Here is a 21,891-nt window from a genome sequence, read left to right on the forward strand (position 1 = left end):
TTATAATTGAGAATGTAGAATAAGGCTATTACAAAGTATTACCTTTCAGCCCAGTTTCGTGAGTTTTTGCCAAAGAAAAAAAAAAAAAAATATTCTGCAACAGGGTTGGCTGGTTTAAACCAAAACACGAAAAATGTTCGTAAAAGTGTAAGTGTTCGTAAAATCTTTATGAACACACATTTGTGGTTATCACGTTTCACTCTCGTGTATTGTTCGTATTATATGCAGACCTAAATTCCCCATTCATTACTCAAGCAAAAATTTTTTTTATGAGTTTATGAATATTTCTTTTGTGATCTTTTTTATAAAGTTTATTATTGTGGTGCAACTGCAATCAAAGAAAAGAAATCTAAATATTGTTTCGTTTTAATTATGTTTACTATTGACAAAATACATTGAAATGCCGTACTGTTTTGGGGGAAGGGTCATACAAACCCCATGAGAGGCATTTATGGAAATCAAAAGTATCTTTGGTATCTATTCATGTATAAATAGGTCAGAGCCAAAGTGGACTCAAATAATTTATATCTTTATTCCTTTTCTTACTGATACGCAAATTAAGTCTTTTTTTTTTTTTTTTTTTTTTTTTAACTTGGACTAATAAAAGTCGTAGTGAACTAACTTGGACTAAATTAGTTCTTTTGTACTGTGCAGTATTTTGAAATTGTCCATATGTAATTCTGTATAATGGTTTCATTTGTGAAACTGTTTATCTTTTTGCTCTTCTGAAATTACTCTTTGACAATTATATTAACAAGTATGTAAAGATCAATACAACATATTTTTATCAGGGTCCTTCCTGAGTAAGTCGGCAGACGTATAGCAGAACAAAAAGATGCACAAGTGAAACCATTATACAGAATTACATATGGACAATTTCAAAACACTACAGAGTACAGAAGAACTAATTTAGTCCAAGTTAGTATACTGCGACTTTTATTAGTCCAAGTTAAAGAAATACAAAGACTTAATTTGCATATCAGTAAGAAAAGTAAATCAAGATACGAATTATTTGAGTCCACTTTGGCTCTGACCCATTTATACATAAATAGATACCAAAGATACTTCTGATTTCAATAAATGTCTCTCGCGGAGGTTGTATGACCCCTTCCCCCCCAAAAAAAAATTACATTTCTATGTATTTTATCAATAGTAAACATTAAAACGAAATAATACTTGGAATTTATCTTTGATTGCAATTGCATAACAATAATAAACTATTACAAATCAGAAAAGAAATATTCATAAACTTACGAAAGAAACCGAAGTTGCTTTTGTAGTGTAATCTCTTTGAGTAATGAATGGGGAATTTAGGTCTGAATATAATACGAATAATATACAGGAGTGAAACGTGATAACCCACCATCAAGATTTTACGAGCACTTACACTTTTACGAACATTTCTCGTTTTTTGGTTTAAGCCACCTTGGTTTAAATCAGCCAACCCTACCCTATATAGAGTAAAACCGGTATGAAATAACGAGTTTTTTTTTTTTTTTTTTAATCAATCAAGCTTCCTAAGAATACGCTGGTGAAGTAAACGTCATTTCCGCTTCCTGTTCAGCTAGCTGGTTACAAACAAACCAGTTTCGAGCGGGCTATATGAAGAAGTTTACATGGTACTCGCATATGAAAATGATTTGTTTCGTTTTCGGATAAAACCATAACAGTTTAAGAGGTACATGCAATGTTTTTTGTTTTCCCAAGAATGAAATTAGAAATATTGTAGTATATAATATATTAAAGAGAAACAAAGCCACACTGTACAACAAGCGATATAATGACTAATTACTTATTGGGCAAACAGATATATCTCAATCTTTTCGAAGAACACTTTCTCTGCTTGCATTCTGCCAGAAAGAAATTAAAATACACATATTTTTACCAAAGCTCCCGTGCTCCATCTTTTTTTGTTTGTTTGTTTGTGACATTTTTAGGCTATTTTCGCTGTTTAATATACTATATATTAATACTCAGAACACTGTAAAATCCTTTCTTAGTAAACTGATAATTGAATCACACCTTTAAAGGCATACTATAATCTTCGAACAATGTCTGCCCCAGCATGGAGTGTGATTCTCACCAGCGTAAGTTCGATAACAATTTTACCTTTGTGGTTACATATATGTATAAAAATTTCAAACTCTTGATACAATTGAGATTTACAGGCAATGGATGATTTTTAAATTGGTAAATCGTCGTTACACATATATGTAAGACAACCGCATTTAAGCAATCACAAACTAACCTAACCCTACCTTACTGCATATGAATGTTGGTAAGAGTATAGTACAGGTAATATAGTAAAGTTTAAAGCGGACTTCTTACTTTGTCTCATCCCGTTTGACATAAAATTTAATTGCTCGATCCTATCGATCTACGCTAAGTACGCATGAAAAATATAGGATCATATTTTTTAAAAAAAATATTTATGTGTAAAATTTGTCTAATCTACGAAAATACTTCTGTGCAAGAAAATTATATGTAGAGGGAGAACATAGAAACAGCGTTAAAAGTGTGCCATGATTACTAAGAAATTGAAATGCAAATCCACTTGTAGTGATTACTAGCCCTAGCTAGTGTATACTTTTCGTACCTGTCCTTCTTTCACGCAACTTCACCCAACCCACCTTCATTGATCCGCCTGCTCCCTACAGTTGCATCCTTATAAATGCGCTTGAGCTTCAAGCTGCCCTTAATCATCATAAATGTAGTGTTACGTGAAGTGACTACCTAGCGTAAGGTGGCATGTTAGAAGTCTGTACGCCGTTTGTGGTAGACGCAAAAAAAAAAAAAAAAAAAAAAAAAAATCAGATAATATTAGAACATTATATAGGATAGTTAGAGTTATGCCTTTTAAATTATTTAATTATTTCTGGTGACCCATTTCAACTTTAACAGTCCAAGCAAAGAATGAACACCCGCTAACAAAAGGATGAAGAATAAATTAGGAAATTATTTCCACGAAGATGCTAAGTTTCAGAGATTATGTATTCGTAGTTTTAAAATGCATTGGTTATTCTAGCGCTGTACTCCTTTGTTCTGAATATCTGATCACTAATTTTATAAAAAAAAATCAAGTTTTTTCCATATTAAACATTTTCACTGAAGCTAAACAAACAATATGACAGAAGTATATAGCATAACAATTTTCAATTTTCAACAATTTTCAATTAAACTCAATCTAAAATTATTATTAAGGGGCGCTCATGTACATGCGTGGGATTCTCTCACTTGTTGTCCAGCAAGTTATTGGCGATTGAAGGAATTAAAAGGTAGAGCAATTTTGTTTCATATTATGATAAATATAGCTTTTCTATAAGTATAAAGTAAATATATTCACTGCTATTCGTGAAATATGTAGCCTCATATTCATAATTTTAAGTTTGTCTTTCACAACACTCACAGCTGCCACATACAACGCCATTGAAACTGCCTTGACAACCGCCTTAGCAACAGATTGTTTGTAACCAATATGGCTGCGCCCATTGAAATTCACAGCAGACGACTTCAGCAGCGTATATATTCTACTGCACTCTAATCTGCCCATATAGCAAAAATGAGGTGTTAAAACAATACAAAATGACTACCACTTTAGCTTGTTACTTGTGTGTAATTTCAACACCAAGGACGTCGTCTTCCCAGCATATCAGAAATAACTAGTAACTGGTTGTGAGAATTTGCATTGGTTTTTGTTTGCTATGACCAAAGCTTTTCGCAGTTTATTTGGTATTTATTATCAAGTAACGAATAACGTTTTGTTTTCTGTACTCGGCAACGAAAACAGTTTTGTAAACCTATGAATTGTTTGACAACAGTTACATGAGTAGCAGTGCTGCCATCCGTTGTTCTTATATGCTAGAACATAACAGACAAGAAAACAGATGGCAGCACTGCTACTCATGTAGCTGTTGTCAGACTATTCATGGTCTTACAAAACCCTTTTCATGACCGAGTACAGAAAATGTTATTCGTAACTTGATATAAATGCCAAATATACAGCGTAAAGCTTTGCTCATAGCAAGCAGTAAAAACCATTGCAAATTTTCAGTGAGTTACTGGTTATTTCTGATATGTTCAGAAGGCGATGTTCTTGGTGTTGAATTAATACACAAATAACACTAAAATGGTAGAAATTTAGTGTCACTTCCGGTTTCAATATTAATTGAGAAAATATCACACCATACAAACCAAACTACTTCACGCATTGTACACGTGATACTGCTACTTGTTTTACCCGTAAGTAATCATAATAGAGATTTCTTTGTAGTTACTATAACAGAACTGTAGAACTCAAACTATTTTCAAATATAGATTTCTAATATGACTTTCTTTTTTCCCTTTAAGATTTGTGGGCGATTCAACAGTTTTTCAGATGGTTGTGCAGCTCTCGTTATAAGTTATTTCGACAATATTTATGATCACCTTCAGAAAAATCTCAAGGCTGATGAAGTTTGTCAGTTGACAGCGGTGTGCACATCTCCTGTAGACCATGCTGTAAGTATTTCAATTGGTTTTATGAATAAATATTTGTTTTCATCTTTTTATGTATGTAGGTAATTATAATAGAAAGGTTGCTTGTTGCAAAGGAATTTTGCAAAAGCTGTTTGCTTATCTAGTGAAGATGTAGAAAAGAATAGGTATTGGAGTTCTATAGTATTGTACGAAAAGTTTAGTCAAAATTGTTTGAAAGAGTAGTCATTTTCATTATTTTGCTCGATGTAGTAAATTTTCAATTAATTTTAATGTTTAGACAGGGTGTCTATCGGTCACGAAAGTCATGAAGAAGTCACGAAATCAGAAAACGGCCATGAAAGTCAAGAAAAAGTAACGAAATTTAACTTTTGGGTTACTTTTTTTTTTTTAATTTGTACAAATATAAGTATAGAGTGGAAAAATTTTGTTCTATAAAATGTCAAAAATTACCACCAAAAATGTTTATGATCGGCTTTAGATGCTACCAAATCGCAAGCAAAGCACCCTTCTATCGCATGCATGGAAATCCGGCCCAATTCGCACTCAAATTTGCTACTGACAATGTTACTAAATTTTATGGTTTGTGAAAGAAACGGTCACAAAATTTAATTTTGGAATTTTAGTAGACACCCTGTTAGAGAAACTCTTTATAGATTTTATATAATAGTGAACCCGAAAAACAATTCCGTAATTTAGTAAAATCATTTAATGAGTAATAGGATCCATATGAAATGATGAAAAACTCAAAACTACTCACCAAAGCTACTACGAGCATTACGTATTTGTTTTTTCATGCACATGTTATTTATTAGAACATAAAGAGCTTCATTAATTTGTCTTTCCCCGTAAACACCGAACTAGCTAACTAACTCCATGGCTTATGAAACGCGGAAGTTCAATGCAGCGTTCACAAAAGAGTGCACTGACTTTTATCCTTAGCAACTGGATCCAGTTTCTACTGTGTATTCCTATTTCTGTGAGATCCATCTTAACGTTGTCTTCCCATCTGTGCCTAGGTCTTCCTAATGGTCGTTTTCCGATTGCACTTCTAGTTAAAACTTTGGAAACGTTCGTACTTCCATTCTGGCTACACGACATGCTCATCTAAGCCTCCTAGATTTGATTACCCTAATGTTTGGTAAGCGGTATAAATTATGTAATTCCTCGTTACGAACTTTCCACCGTTCCTTTTGGGTCCGAATATTCGTCTCAAAACCTTGTCACTTTCAGACCACGACCTTTTCTCAGATTAAGCGATCATGTTTCGCAACCATACAGAACAACATGAATGATTGTAGTTTTATATTTTAAGCTTCAAATTCCTGGACAGAATTCGCGACGACAAAAGTTTTAAACTGAATAATAACTCGAATTTCTTCTTTTAGCCGACATTTAATTTCTTCGTAAATATGTTTTAGGTCTGTTAATATTGACGCTAAATACGTCAAACACCGTATACACCAGATTTAAAAAAAAAAAAAAAAAAAAAAAAAAAAAAAAAAAAAAAAAAAAAAAAAAAAAACTGGGAAACAAGAAATGACAAGGTGGGACCCAATATGCTTGATTACACATCACTCAAGTAACAACATGGCCGTTCATAGGCTATATGACCTGTAACGCCAGATTTGAGTGTTGAGTAGCTTTATACACATTCATAAAACTGTTTATAAGGGCAATTTTTCACGAATCTTTCCTTATTTTTATTATAACGAATGTACATAATGTGTTTTACTTCCTTCATTTTAGGCAAAAGTAGAGATAGTTCATGAATCTTCTGTTGGTTTCGTATATCCAAGTAAAGATGATCTGCCGTGTGATTTATGTGAGCAGCTAGTGTTACATCTGCGAGATATGTTGATTGCTAACACAACGGAACTTGAATTTAAGCAAGTACTTGAGGGCATATGCAAGCAAACGAAGTCATTCCAGGCTGAGGTATGGTAGCCATTGATATCCATCATATATATTGATTTCAACTTATATGTGGTTATTCGGTTACATAATATTGTAAGATTATACCACTTCATTTGCTGAAAATTGTTAATCCATTTTTAAGTTCATTTTAACCTTATAGTATTATATTAGTAGTATTACAGAAGTATTAGTAGTAATATTACCATTTATAGCAATATCCTACTTGAGGATAAAATACATCTAGCAATGGATTAAAAATTTTCAGTAAATAAAGCTTGTGTTGACTGTTTTACCTTTGCAGCTTCGATAAACAGATGTTACTTATTTCCTTGTAATTATATAGCTTTAAACATTTAAATTGAATATAAAACTTTGTATTTTTTAATTTAGTGGTTTCAACATTTTTTGACTGCTTATATACATTTTATTTAATGCTAGCTACGCCGCGGCATACTTGTTTGAGATTTGTATTAATATAAATTATAATACTGTAAACATATAATATAAGTTCCCATAAACTCAGTGACGCGTAGTGAGCATTGTTGCTACCTTTGCAGGCTATGAGTGGTTCAGTCTTGTCTCAATATTGATTTTAACTCATTTCAAACGCTTCTTGATTTTTAAATTGTAGAATTTCACCTTCCATAAGTCTGTTTACCGAAAATAAAATTCAGTGTTGAATGGGGCACTGGTGTAAAATACAAACATATTTAGATAACATATCTTTGTGAGATCAATGAAACCTTATTAGGAAATAAATTTGACTAAATATGTCTTGGACCACTCACTTCGATCACGTTTTCCCTCTCGAATGGTGTTTGAATCTTGTCACTTACGGGAAAATGACTTACAGTACTTTTCGTCTTTGATTGCTTGTTTTGTCACTGGAATCTTAAAAAAAACTTTCGCAAACATGAAAAATCGTTGTGTTATGTATTTTTTTCGTAAATGCCCCTCATATTTTTTTCCCCGCAGATACACATTTTAATGGTATCAAGGAAGTGTTATTACAAAAGAATATCAGAATGTTTTGGGACACATTATCATATTAGTAATAAGTCTTATCACATATTGGTAAATGACTAACAGTACAGTGTACTAGTTTGAATAATAGAATAGGAAAAAGTGTGATTGTTGGATTGGGAAGAACTCGAAACTCTTTTTCAAGCGGTTGCTGTACCAATTTAGCTACTAGTAATATAACCAGCTTTGTGCGATTTTGATGCTTTCTTCATCAAATCCCATCTAACTAGCCTCTGGTAGCAGTTACTTGCAAAAGTAAATTTTAGAGTTTGTGTATTTCTGGACGTCTAAATATGTACCGTAATGGATTGCCTCTGCAAATGTAGCTGATTTATTGAAGCTTTAGAAATACAGTATTGAGACACAAAGTTAATCATACTGCTTACAACTGTAGCAGTAGAGCAGCCGCTTGAGCAAGCAGAAGATTGAGGTTCGTCCTTGTCCTTCCAGTAAACAGACTTTTGTGCTATTCCAACATCGTTCCATACTTACTGGTATTAATTGCAAATATCATCAGTATCCACTTGATTTTATGTATTTGACCGTTAAATCGCTCATGTATAGTAATACACCATTTTGTATGTGCAAATTGCTACTTGGGTAGTTTAGTTTTTAGTAAATTTCGATACAAATTTAATTTTAAGTATATTCCACTGATCCTTTAAATTTGATGAGTCTTATAATAGCTGTATTCGAATGTTAAGCAGCAGCATCACCAGATAGAATGTTCTAATTTTATGCTCAAATTTACAATATGACATTGATCAATACGCTAGTGTGAGTGATGCTAAGTATACCAAAAATCTTACGAGGAAAATTGGTTCTCTGTAAGCACCCATGCCGGCAACTCGACTTACATTTTTTTTTTTTAATGCCCTCCCACCGGAAGTCAAACCCGAGTGAAGGAATTTAATCCTGGTTTTTCGGGTTACTGTGTAAAAACATTAACACGATGCTACGTAGACTAACATAAAACTTCAGTCCTGAAATCGAGAAAATTAGGTATTTAAAACAGTTTAGTTTGTTTCATCTATTACTCGAAAATATTGTTGCGAATAGTAAGTTTTCCTCCTTAATTCTGTATCATTGTATTCATTTTTTGCAGTGTTTGAGCTTGGTCGAACAATATTATCCAGTGGTTTACGAATTCTTGGTGAATGAACTAAATCCAGAGGACGTATGCATAGCAATGGGATTATGCCAACCAAAGTCAGAACAGAAGGTAAATTCGCTTGCATTCTAATCTTTTATTTGTTATCCTTAGTAATATTGTCAGTTGACTGATTAATAGATAAATAGAATACAATATCTGTATGTTTGATACAATTGCGAAAAAGTTTTCAAGAAAATAAATATATGCCTTTATTTGTTAGAATTCTCCTAACTGATCAGGGTGTAGTCCGTGGCGTGGGCACAATTTTTAGAACATCCGATATATATATATATATATATATATATATATATGTATTAGTGGCTGATCCAGGATATGATCAAGAGGGGTGCTTTATCCAGTGTATTCCTGAGCGTCAGGGGGGTCTATAGCCCCTATAACCACCCCTTGGATCCGCACCTATATATAATTTATATTTTTCGGAAGAGAGATGAGAAAAATTTCAGCATAATCATATGTTAAAAGGAAAGGGGAAGAATAAAATAGTAAATACTGGTAAAATAAAAAATAAAGTATTTGTTAATTGGATGTATTTGACTAATTTTAACATTAAGCTGTACAACTTCAGTGAGATTGATATTAAAGAAATTAGAGAGTATATTGTTGAATTTAACTGATAAAATAGATCAAGAATATGTTCATACCGACTTTTTTGTTTCAGTAACTGAGTTCATGGAACGGAAACCTTGGAATTTGGTAAAATATGGCGAAAATAATTGAGATATTAAAACTGCTGAAAAGTGCCGATTTTGGAGTTAGTGAATCTTAATGTTCCCTTTTAGCACCGAGGCTGTTGAGACCTACTGATTGGCGTGGGATCCAAATAACTTAACTACTTCGATTTGTCTCCGATCCTTTTACTGCGGGATTCTTTTGATATATCCCGAACAACTATAACAAAGCATATCAGCTACTTAGAAAGTGCATTTAGTGATGAAACGGGAAATTAGTTGGGGTATTATTCAAGAAATGTCCAATCTCTTCTAGAGACGAAAAAATCAGTTTTTTTGATACTTGTTTTTTTTTTAAAAAAAAACACTTTTTTTTGGGGGGGGGACAAGTTTTCGCTTTTGACTTCTTATGACTTTTGTTACTACTTTTGTTTCCCTGTAGTAGATTCTACAATTAAGAAAGTGGGCTCAAAATATCCAGTGCTTGTGACTCCTGTTCAGTCCGGGCCTGTCTGTCTTGATTGGCTTTCAAACTGGCATTGTATTTATTTCTAGCAACTGTACGTTATGTAACTACCACATTCCAATTGTCGTTTTGGTTGTCTAAGCATCTCATCAAGTTCCTGAAAACTATACATTTAGATATGTGTTTTGGTTCTTGATTAAATTCAATTTGGCAGACAGGAAGAAGTACAGTAGACTCCCTCTTAACCGGTCACCACGAAACGAGCCTCAGTCGGATAACGAAGTCACTAAAACGAAAATCACAGCTTCATAGCCACTCAGTTATATAGCATCTCTATAATGGTTTAAAAAGGCTTACAGTATTATGATTGAATTAAATTAACTTACTAAGGTTAAAAAAAAAAAAAAAAAAAAAAAAAAAAACGACCACAAGCTGCTCCAGTGACACTCAGTTGAACGAAATAATTTACATTGAATGAAGCACACTAGACACACTGTTACACAAACATTTATTTACGGTGCATGTTGTTGATTGAAGAAAAACACAAAACTGAACAAAATGATTGAGCCTACAACACTGGATGAAGTACAGTACTATGTTAAATTATTGTTGTATGAATGTGGAGCACCGAACATAGCTGATAGCGAAAGTGACTTATTTCTTGGACGATGAGCGGTTATAGGAGTTCACTGTACCTTAAACGTAAAATTAGTTACATTTTATTTATTTATTTATTTATTAAATCTGGATTTGTTTACATCTCACTCTGTTCGGGAAACCTTTTATTCTGTACTTCAGAGTTTAGTTTAGAAAATTAGTTATAAACCGCTATTTTTGTTTGACGTTAGAATTCCTTTTTTCTTTACTGTTAATATCGTCAAAATTTTTGAAGTAAGAAATGTGTGAAGAGCGTTTCAAACGTTCTCTCTCTCTAATTTAAGTGTCCCCAATAAATGCTAAATAATATGGTTTTAGTTTATTCACAAATTTTAAACGTTAATTTTGTATAGTATATTTTCAGAACCATTATTGCTAACACTATTAAATTTTTTAGTAAAACATTTTTGTCATTGAACATTAGACTAATTGCTCTATTGAACTGGAATGCATCTACCAATTTTTAAAGGATTTTCAGAATCAGTAATCAAAAGTTTTTTCGTGTAATAATCGGAAAAAGTTTGGAACATCCTGTTCCCTCCACTGAACTTGAAATATTTAAAAATCCTAAAGTTTCCCAAGTGATAAACCTCTTTTTTTTCCTGAGCCCTTGCATCTCTAGTCTCTTTCATCCTTCTTTACCAAACGAAAAGTGATCTGCCAGTATCAAATAGATTTCTCCTATAACCTATTATACATACAGGGAATCTTGTCCTGGACTAAACTCATAGTAAGTAAATGTGTTATTTATTTGAGCACAAGGACATCATACGATATATGTGGAACAGCTTCAGACTTCTGCTGTCAAAATGTCAATATGAACTATATTACAAATTGTACGTGCTAGACAAATATTTTGATTAGATTAGACCCGTACGGATATCAGCTATGCATGTATCTGGTATTTTCATCATACATTACTTAATATAATTATGACAGTATCCATCTGTCGAGTACTACAGTAGTGGTTTGTTCTTGTGCTGATAAAAGCATTGCAAGGTGCTTCAGCTACCAAATTGGCTGTATTTCAATATGCGTGGTCTAAGTTGTTTTCTTTTCAGAAAGTGATGTCTCCCATGTTTAAGGAGCACAAGTATTATAGATTTGATTTCTGCAAAATGAAATGCAAAGTTTGAATGGTTGTAGCGAATATTGCGAAAAGTTTGGTATAAATGGTTATCAGAATAATGGAAATACATAAAAATGCAACTCATCAGATTAATAAAGCATTGTACCACCCTTCGCTCTCAAAACAGTTTTGATGCAATGTGGAATAGTCAGAGATTGTAAATGATAGCAACTGGAATATTACACCATTCCGCGTGCACTGTATCACTCAGTTGCATGAGAATGGAGGTTCATGTCTCCAGAACGGACCACGGTGTTCAATTATATTCAGTTACGGAGGATTGGGCGGAGTAGGGGAGGTGTTAAACTTATCCGGTTGGTTCTCTAACCACACCGCAATAGCTCCAGCTGTGTAAATGAGCGTACTATCGTATGAAATGTGACTTCGTTGCCCGGAAACATCTGGACCATATAATGCACATGATCCCCTAAAATAGCGACATAATCACCGGCAGTGACATGACTGACAAGAATCAGCATAAGACCTACTGAAAACTAGGATATTGTGTCCCTGGGCACAGACACTGCAAAGCATACGCTTCTTTGGGCGACTACCACATGTGAACACGGCCCGTAGTTCAAAATTAAGTGAACGGCAACTCATCTGACCGTATCAGCGGTCCATGTTATATGTTAACAACATTATTGGCGTCGTGCTAAAGCGTTATGGTCCACGGTGTACCGGCGCTACCGTCACGCTAAAGGTTATAAGAGATTTTATTCATGCAACCCGACCTCGTATGTCCTTATGTAACTTGGCAGCGGCCTGTTGTCAACAGTGTGTGAAAGATGCTGCTTGAGTTTCTTCTGTCACTTGCACTCTAGTCGCACGACGGTTCTGAGTGACAATCTTTAGTTCTCTGCAGGACTTGTCATTGAGTTTTCTTCCCACTACTGTTCTGCGTCGATGTGGTTTCAGTTTGGCTTCTTTTTTTCTTCCTTTCTTTGTCGTATCACAGTGCTGCTCGCTATACACCTAATACATTTGTCATTTTAGTCACGCTCACACCGCATAACCAACTTCCAACAATTTGCTATTTTTGGAATCAGAGAGGTCGCATATTTTTCATCATCACCATCTGCTTAATTTACTGCACACTGCCGTTCTGCTGCTCTTCATATAGACGGAGTTCGCCCTAACACACCGCCATAAACATCTCGGCGATAACGTTGGAAACTCCAGACCTCTCACGTGTTTCCAACTCCAGGTGTTTCCATCAGTATATAATATTGATATATACTATGGCTTGTGAATGCTAGAAGTATCCTACACTGTTATTCAGATGATACTAAGGAAATTTGCCAATAACAACAGTAATATAACCAGTGTTAAGTTGTTTCAAGAATCTGGAAGTAATCAGTAACCTGTTCATGTTTTGAATGTTTGTTAGATTTCTAGCTTATTTTCATTGAATACTATCTGTTTTCAGTTCAGAAAAGTATGCTCAGTTTTATACATAGTGTTATAACGCACGAAAGGTGTCTTACTTTATTATTATTATTATTATTATTATTATTATTATTATTATTATTATTATTATTATTATTATTATTATTATTATTATTTTATTTATTTATTTATTTTTTTTTTATTTGCAACACACACACAGGTAGGACCATTTATCGTGATACATCCTTGTAACTTTTAAACTAATAGATTAAAAAAAAGTTTTGTACCATGTAGATATCGGCAGGGAGACATTGACATAATCTGCGATACTATCAGGTTAACAGTGTTGTCAACTCAATAGAATTATATTTTTTCAAAAGGCACTACATCAGGTTATACATTTCAAATATACATGTTAAACTGGAACTTAAAATATTACATGTATTACCTAGTGTTGCAAGCTGAGGCCGCTACAGTATCACACATTTATATTTTGGTGACTTCTACAGCAGTAATAACGCAAGTGAGACGGGCGGGGCATTGCACTTTTGAAGTACTGTTGTGTCTAACATTATGATGATATGATAGATTTCGAATGAATAGGAACAAAATTTTAAGGAATTGAAAATGTATAACGTTTTCCAAAAGCTTTTATTTCGAAAAAACAGTTTAGATAAGTACCTTAACCAATCGCAGGGATGTGTTTCAATAGATGTTAAGATCATAAGGTCGTTTATAACAATTTGATATTTCAAATTGTTCTGGAGATACGACAAACAATGGCAAAGCTTACAACATGTTCAAAATTACGTAATTCTGACAACTTGTTGCAATTACGGCTGCCGAAAATATTGTTGGGATGTTATAGAAGCTGAGGAAAGCAACAATGGTTTTAATAAGTTCTCACAAATACGCCATTTTAAGTACTATAGCAAATTTTACCATTTATTTCATATCTCAAGAACGGTATGAGATATCAAATTGGTGTAAACGACACTGATCTTCGTCTGTTCAAAACCATCTACATAATTGAATGTGATACTTATCTCATCACTTTTCTGAAAAAGTTTTGAAGAAAGTAAAATTGTCATTTCTTGTAACTTTCTTTTTGTTTGTTTAAAGTATGTTATATAATGATCGTAGTATTTGACGCTAATGGTGATATATTGCTCGGATATATTGCTCCGGATATATTGCTCCGTCTGTCTCACTTGCGTTATTATTGTTGTAGAAATTTCCAAAATCGTATCGTTTTCGATGTTTGTGATACTATAGCGTCCTTAGTTTGCAACACTGCATAAGAAGTGTGCCGTTGCCAAATTTTTCATTTAAGAAGTAGATTTGAGATATGTAAATAACCTGACGTAGGGCCATTTGATAAAAGACAACTTTGTGGGTTGGCAACACTGTTAATCTGCTTGTGTTGCAATGTATGTCAAAGAATGCCTCCTGTCGATATTTGTATGGGACAGACTTTCAGCAGTTTTTTATATCTATTAGTTCAAAAGTTATATCAAGATAAATGTACATTTAAAAATAATAAACTCCAGTGAAGACAGTAAAGAGGATCACGCGAAACTTACATTATCCATGTATAGGATAAGGATTACCACCGTAAAGTCAGCATTAACTGATTATCTCCATTAACGAATTCGTTTGAGATAATTGCTCTAGCTTTCTGTTGCAAGATTACAGAATTCCAAAATTCCCTTTCGTTCAAGTTATCGTGTGGAATAACGGACGGACTGTCAGTATAATGTTGTAAGTCCCACTGTGTAATCCTAATAATCAAAGAGTAATCACCATTAACAAAATACTCCGCATGTTCCAAAGATTGTGAGATTTGATTTTAAGAAATTTGTGTTTTTCTGTTAACACTTAAAAGCCGATGGACGATCCTGAGCGTCCATCTCTTTACTAACGTTGAATCCGCTGGACGCTCACGAGCGTCCTGGCATTTAAACATGAAAAAAAGGGTATATAAACTTAATTTCAGACTTTTTAAAAATAGTCAATTTCCTACTCCTTTGTATGATGCAGGAAAGTCTTCATTTTGATATATTTTCATACTTGCTGGGCAAAATTTTTGGTAAATGAAGGGGTACATTGCAAAATTGAGGCAAATAGGTACAGGCAGCAACAAATTGACAAGGAAAAAAGAAGGGACCCTTGAATAATTTTATCTTGATGTATCAGTATATTAGCATACATTTCACAAAATTTCTTTGACTAACTACAAAAAAGAAACAAGATATGATATTTTAAACTAACCCTTGATTTCTGCCGGACAGGGCGGTTTCGAAATTTAATTCCCCACCGGCCTTTAAGTGTTAATGTAATACTTCAAACTAAATTGAACGAGCACATATCCTGCCCGCTTTATAGGTCTTAGTGGTGTATTCTTTGAAATTATGTAGCAATTTATATGATGTAGAAGTTGTCTATAAATAAATGTAACTGAAGATCGTTGCACTATTTATCTCCATAGAGAGCGATGATTTTTAGAAAATAACTTGGCCAAATCATTAGTCTGTTTAGCAGAAAGCAAGATAAAGTAAAATTGAAGGGTAGAGGGGAAAAAACAAGGAATGTCCATATGTGTCCTTTATCGGGTGCTTTGTCCTATCTGTTGGTGACTCTTGGTACTATCTGACAGTATATGACATGCATGCGTAGATGTCGAAATGTCCATGTAAAAAGGGGCAAAAGATTTGAGTACCCTATTCTTTTTTACACGGTTTAAAATATAAAAACGCCGTTTTCTCGAAAATGCAGTTTTGTGACATTCCTCCTTTTTTCCCCTTACCCTTCAATTAATAGTGAATATATTTCTTTCTTCTAATATAAATTCATAAGTTAAAGCATTCTTTATAACAGTGGACCGCGGTAGTTCAGTGGTAGTGTTCGCCTCTGATGCATGGGGTCCTTGGTTCGATCCCAGCGTGCCAAGTGAGCCTTGTGGTGGACTAACACCTTGTGCGTGGGTTTTCTCGGAGTTCTCCCGTTTTCTCCCACTTTCTGCATTCCACTATTTCATTCATTTCTCATCATCATAGTCTCCTTTACCGTAGCTGGCATACACGTGGGACGTAAAACTTTGATTTCATTTCTTTTTTATGACAGTGTTTTTCAGGGAAATTAAGAGAAAATGGGTGTCCAGCCTCTGAGTGCTAACTAACATCAGAATTGTAATTCTTCTACTAGTTGTAACAATATGAAAAAAAAAAAAAAAATTGTAAGTACTTTGTATTTAAATATGTCTGCTAAGTGTCAGTACATTTTATTTTCATTAACATTATTATTTTAAATTTAGGTAGGACCTATCGCGCCACTCGTTCCTGTAACATTAACGAAGAAACTTGAAGCTACTCTCTTGAAACCTGCTGCATCTGTTGGAATGGACGATATTGCAAATGCAGCCGGTAAGAGATTGATAGCAGCGACTAAGATCTTACCCTCTGAGCCTCTTGTTCAACTGAGACCCGCTGAACGCTTAACTGGAGACGACGAAGCCAATAGTCTGAAGAAGAAACCTTTAGGAAGAGTATCAGTCAAGAAGGAAGGCCTAGGTTAGTTGTAAATTAAACACGCTATTCTGGGTTTAAAATCTTTTAATGCCTTTGCATAATGAAGGTTGATCAATTCCAGGCGTTCTCAGGTTTATGCTTACGAGCACCAGTGGTTCGGAAGTTATTATTATTTAATAAGAATTAGTTTTTGGCTTGAGGATGTTTTTCATTTATTCGTTATTGTATAAACAGAACCATATTAAGAAATCATTCTTTAAATGTGTTATTAGAACTGATAATGTATTTCTGATGGTAGGCACACAGTATTTTAATTTTCAGTAGACAACCCATTTAACCAGGATTTTTGAACAGTAGTGTTAATCGTAATTATTAACACAGACTTTTACGACTAGTGTATAAGATGTTTAGTGGTAAAGTACGAATCAATTACATTTTACCGGACATTTTGATTAATTCGACATGTCAGTGTTCCATAGCCTGATAATGAACATGACAGTGAAGAGCAATGAATATAACCTTGTCTTATCGATTGTCGCAGTTACTCGTGAAGTGCAGATTTAAGGAAAGAGATTGATTATTTATTGATCGGTAATGTAAATGGATATTTTGTATCTATTTTCGTAAGTTGATATAATCAGGTTAAGAGGAATATAGGTTCTACAATCGTGAAATCGATACCATTAATGCCATAAACGGGTTCGACTACCTGTAGTCACCAGATTGACAATTGCATTGAGCAAGATTTTTTGAGGTATGGTTTATGCGTAGTATTAAGACCACCCAAAATTTCGGGCAAAAACAGTACCCTATTTAAGTTACTATGTGAATCTCAATGAAGAATTAGGAGTCTATGAAATAAAATTCAGCTTCGTATAACGAGAAGAAATTTAGAACTACGAAAGAAAAATGCTGAAACAGAACACGCGATTTTTTTAAAAATCTGAAGCCAAAAGTTAACCCGAGAACTACCAAGCGGGTCCATTGGACCCGTGATTATACTTTTCAATATTTTTATTCTCTTCATGAAAGTTAATTTATTGCGCTGTATTTATTTTTTCATACAATAAAACAATGTGAAAATCTCGTAAAATTACTCCATATCCTCGATTCTTAATTAGGGTCCATTGGACCCGAATGGTAGAATATGTGTGTAAAAATGTATGGTAGTTGCAGAGTTAAACAAATACTGTGTTTTGAAAATGTTTAATCTTTTAAAATGAGAGGCCGCGGTGGGTTAGAGCGTTCAGCTCTGGTGCGTGGGGTCCCTGGTTCGATCCCCGCTTATGCCAGGTAAACTTTGTGGTGGACAGACACCATGTTCATGGGTTTTATCGTTTCTTTTTTTGGGGGGGGGTCCGTTTCCTCCCAATTCCTTCATTCCACCATTTTAATTTATTTCTCATCGTCTCCTTTAGCCTACATGGCATAATCGTGGTACGTAAAACTGAAAGATTTCATTTTTTCTTCTAAAATGCGAAAAATTTAATAGATAAGAGTTGATTAAATAAGAAATGGGAGTCAGTAATTATAAAATTACGTTCAGTACTCGTACAATAATAATAAAGAAGCCAACATGAGTTAGTAGTTTCTCTTTACAAACGAACGTACATTTTACTTGACTCAGCTATTTCACGAGTCATACTGCTAGTTGATGACAGCAGCAATTGATATGACAGAGTGAATGTTCACTGGTCTATTCCCGGTGAGTTCATTTCTTTATATTTCCTTGGTGTTTTTATTTGTTTTATTACTAGTTTATCCTCCGTTAACAAGGCTCCATGGGAGAACCAACAGCTGTAACGAGTTTCAGGGGTCAAAATTCGGAGCGACATGACAAATAATATTCAGTTCAGGAGAGTTAATTTTTGCGTACTGACATTTATATTTTACACACAAAGCACCAAGCCCCAAAATCAGGTGTTTTATTTCGGGGCCAGCAGTGGTCACTCATGCACGTGGCGCTTAAAGTGTTAACTACATGACAAAATCTTCCTGGTAGCAGTTGGATGTTGATTAATTTATCTCTAACTTTATGTACTTACAGGTGTTCGCGTTATTACACAAAAGCCGGAGTCTGTTCAATTGCCTATAGAACGTCTGATGCCACAGACTGTCATTAATGCAGGAAATAAGGAAGTGTGTGAATTCTGTGAATACTTCCTCCATTACTTGCAGCAGACATTAACATCACCATATACGGAGGTAAGTTTAGATCAGAAACTAGAGATTTGAAATTTCAAGCTAAACACAATCAGAAGTTTTAGTTCGACTTCCCTGTGCGTATGTTGTGGTGATACGTTCAACAAATGTTTAATGTCTTTTCACTAGATACTATCTTCATTTCTAATTTCAAGATGGGAAGAAGTGTCATTCTAAAATTGCGTACAATACATTGAATCACAAATTGATCTCTTATTAATTTTTCCTTGCTAGAATTATTACTTTCTGAATTCATGTTTATAATACGAAAGCAGAATATATATATATTGTCTGTAGTTACGAGTTATCTGTATATATATATATATATATATATATATATATATATATATATATATATATATATATATATTATCTGATTTATATTGTCTGTAGTTAAAGTAAAATGCGAAAACAGTGTTGAAATTGCTCTTCTGTCAGATACTATACCGATATATAACTGAAAATATTCACACTTAGCAAATGTTATGCGATCACAATATTATATAAATTTTGGTTGATTGGGGTAAATGTAAGTGCTGTGTTAAGTTCTGATAGTGCATTAACCCAGACACGCAGCAGTACGATCCTGTTTAGTCATAGTCATCAAATATATTCTGCAAATACTTCATAAGTATTCAAGCTAGTGTTATATTGATGGTTTACCCTACCATTCTAGTTGATCTCATTCATATTCAATAACCTTAACGATGAGGAGATTGAACGGATCATGAAAGAGGTGTAGAGCATGACGGTTTTCTAGAGAAACAGGGATTGTATTTTCACCCTCCCCTACTAGTACAGACTTGGGTGGCGTAGAAAACAATAGAAATCCAAGACTTGTACCAATAAGAGAAGATTGTTCCCGTCACATTCCGTTGTGAACGGCAAACACCGAAATCCTTGAGACTAAGCTTATTTTGTGTTTGGATGTTCATGAAATGAGAATACAAGAATTAAGGTAGTTGAAAAATGTTTAATTATGTTTAATGATGTATGTGTATGTTTCAATTATGACCATAAGATTCCACATAATGCCTCACTGAACAACACATTGTGAGCTAAGACTAACCTCGTATATTGTCTTCTTTTTGCTGTTGCTTCGAATAGGTTATTCTGCAGAGATGCCCCTACTACAGGATGTGAGTGTGCCGACTACGAAACTAATTGTATAACATCGAACCACTAGGAGTAGTACACTTATGAAGTCATATTGCCTCTGGTTTAAAATTGAGACTTCCACCAATTATCAGACTTGTCTCAGATCGGAGTAGCCTTTATGCTATCCATGTTGTTAATTCATGGACTGACCCCCGACAACAACTTGGGATCAGTTTTTTGTGAGGCCGTTATCATGTGTGCATTGAATTCATTGTACTCCCTTATTGGTGATTTTACTCTTCCTCCTTACTTGATTCCCAGGTGGAGGTTTTTCACCTGCGTCTTTGCTCAATATACAAAATTCAGTTAAATTTTACAACTCGTGGACTCTATTGGGCATTCCCTGATAACACCTAAAATTACAGACGTCTACAAGCTTTACAACATTTCCGTGTGTTGCGCTTCTATTAGCTTGCAGTTTTTCTCTCCGTGATGTTAGTCATCTTTCTTTTTGTTTCTTTTGTTCGTTTATATTTCCTAGTTGTAAGTTGAATATTCTCTTTTTAACTACAACTGATATACTGTACAATTTCTTATAATTTCTGAAATATATTTAAGCTACACTTCTGTATGAAGGCGTATTTGAAAACTGACAGACCAGGAGTGAAAACAAATGAAAATGTAGAATTCCGACTGGAATAATGCATCCCAGTTTGTCCTCTGATTGCTATCAGCGAAGTCGAAATGTAGTACGTCATGATTCGTAAGATTTTACATATCACGACATTGTCTTCCTGTACAATCAAAATGACTAAGGAACTGTATTATACAGCGTGGGGCAAATAAAAGTGGCCCGCAGAAAAGTTCCAGGGTATAAAGAAACACAGCAAAGGAAAGGAAATAGTTCGCTAACCTGCTTATAGCAGATATTGAAAATGACCACAATTTCAGGTGTTCAGACAAGTTCAATTCAAATCAGATCCTGTCTGACGCCATTTTCTGACTAATTGTTGCTTTGCACTCTTTGCTGACACTTTGACACCATGAAATTCATGAACAAACAACTGACCAGTCTTTCCACGAATTTGTTTTTATGTAACTTTCCACAACGAACACCCTCTGCTGCACTGTGAGTACCATCTTCACCTGTGCACAGCTCAGCTCACACTGACACAGCCCGCACTAAGATCTCAACCGGTGGTGTGCGTGTAACGTGGTATGGTTCCATGCATACATTCACGTCCAATCGTATCCACTTGTCCGGGCCACTTTTATTTGCCCCAAATGGAGAAAATAATCGATTTTATGCCTTGCAACTTCGTCTAGCGTGACATTAAATCGGCTATTTCATTCATTTATCATACATAATATACAATTCAACCTTCAAAGGTCTTCTATTATGTAATGTCCAATCACAACAGGAAATTGTGGTGCAATGGTGCAGTCCATGTAGTCGGACTAGTGAAGCACAGACTTCAGAAGGATAGAATGTGTGACTGTTCAGGAAGCAGACTGGGTAGCGTAATGGTTGGGACATTGGCATGGTAAGCCGTAGATTAGGGTCGAATCACGGTTCAATAATGTTTTTCTTCACCTGTAACTAAAGAACTTAGGTGATCCAACATTCCACATGTGTCCCAAACTTAAGTTTCTTCATAGTTTGTCCAGTAATATTGATTGCAGAGATTTCACTCATATACTGCAGTCATATAACGTCCCATGCTGATAGTATTCGTCCGACTTTTCCTGTTCAAATATAATCAGTAACAACTTAGGAACGATGCTATTATTATTATTATTATTATTATTATTATTATTATTATTATTATTATTATTATTATTATTATTATTATTATTATTATTATCGTAATGAGACAGTAAGTATCTCCATAATTATTCGAAAGTAGAGACAAAGCTATTTTTTTCTTTCTCACTTCCAGACCTCTTCTTAAATCTGTCTGAAATTTGTGATTCATGTGTGTTTATATATCTTGATAGGCAGCAGTGAAAGCTTAGTCCCTTTTCTTAACTTCTATAACCTCCTGCTTATAATGAAGTAGGAGGGCAAATGTAGAGTGTGAGGTTGAGGATTCAGAATTACTGAAGTTGAGAATTCATTGTGGTTAAATGATGTTTTTAAGAAATGTACACGATTCATTTTGGTCTAA

The 21,891-nt window shown here is 34.2% G+C and overlaps 1 protein-coding gene across 1 annotated transcript in view; it reads left to right on the plus strand.

Annotated features, from left to right (window-relative positions):
* Sap-r (prosaposin) overlaps positions 1-21,891 on the plus strand; it is a 94,358-nt gene that overhangs the window by 37,840 nt on the left and 34,627 nt on the right. The window contains exons 6-10 of the mRNA XM_081727024.1: positions 4,348-4,497; positions 6,223-6,411; positions 8,519-8,635; positions 16,210-16,465; positions 18,471-18,628. Coding sequence (XP_081583150.1) covers positions 4,348-4,497; positions 6,223-6,411; positions 8,519-8,635; positions 16,210-16,465; positions 18,471-18,628 — 870 coding nt within the window. The remainder of the gene's footprint in view (positions 1-4,347; positions 4,498-6,222; positions 6,412-8,518; positions 8,636-16,209; positions 16,466-18,470; positions 18,629-21,891) is intronic.

Source organism: Thermobia domestica, chromosome 1 (genome assembly GCF_964235325.1).
Source record: "Thermobia domestica chromosome 1, izTheDome1.hap1.1, whole genome shotgun sequence".
Taxonomy (NCBI): domain Eukaryota; kingdom Metazoa; phylum Arthropoda; class Insecta; order Zygentoma; family Lepismatidae; genus Thermobia; species Thermobia domestica.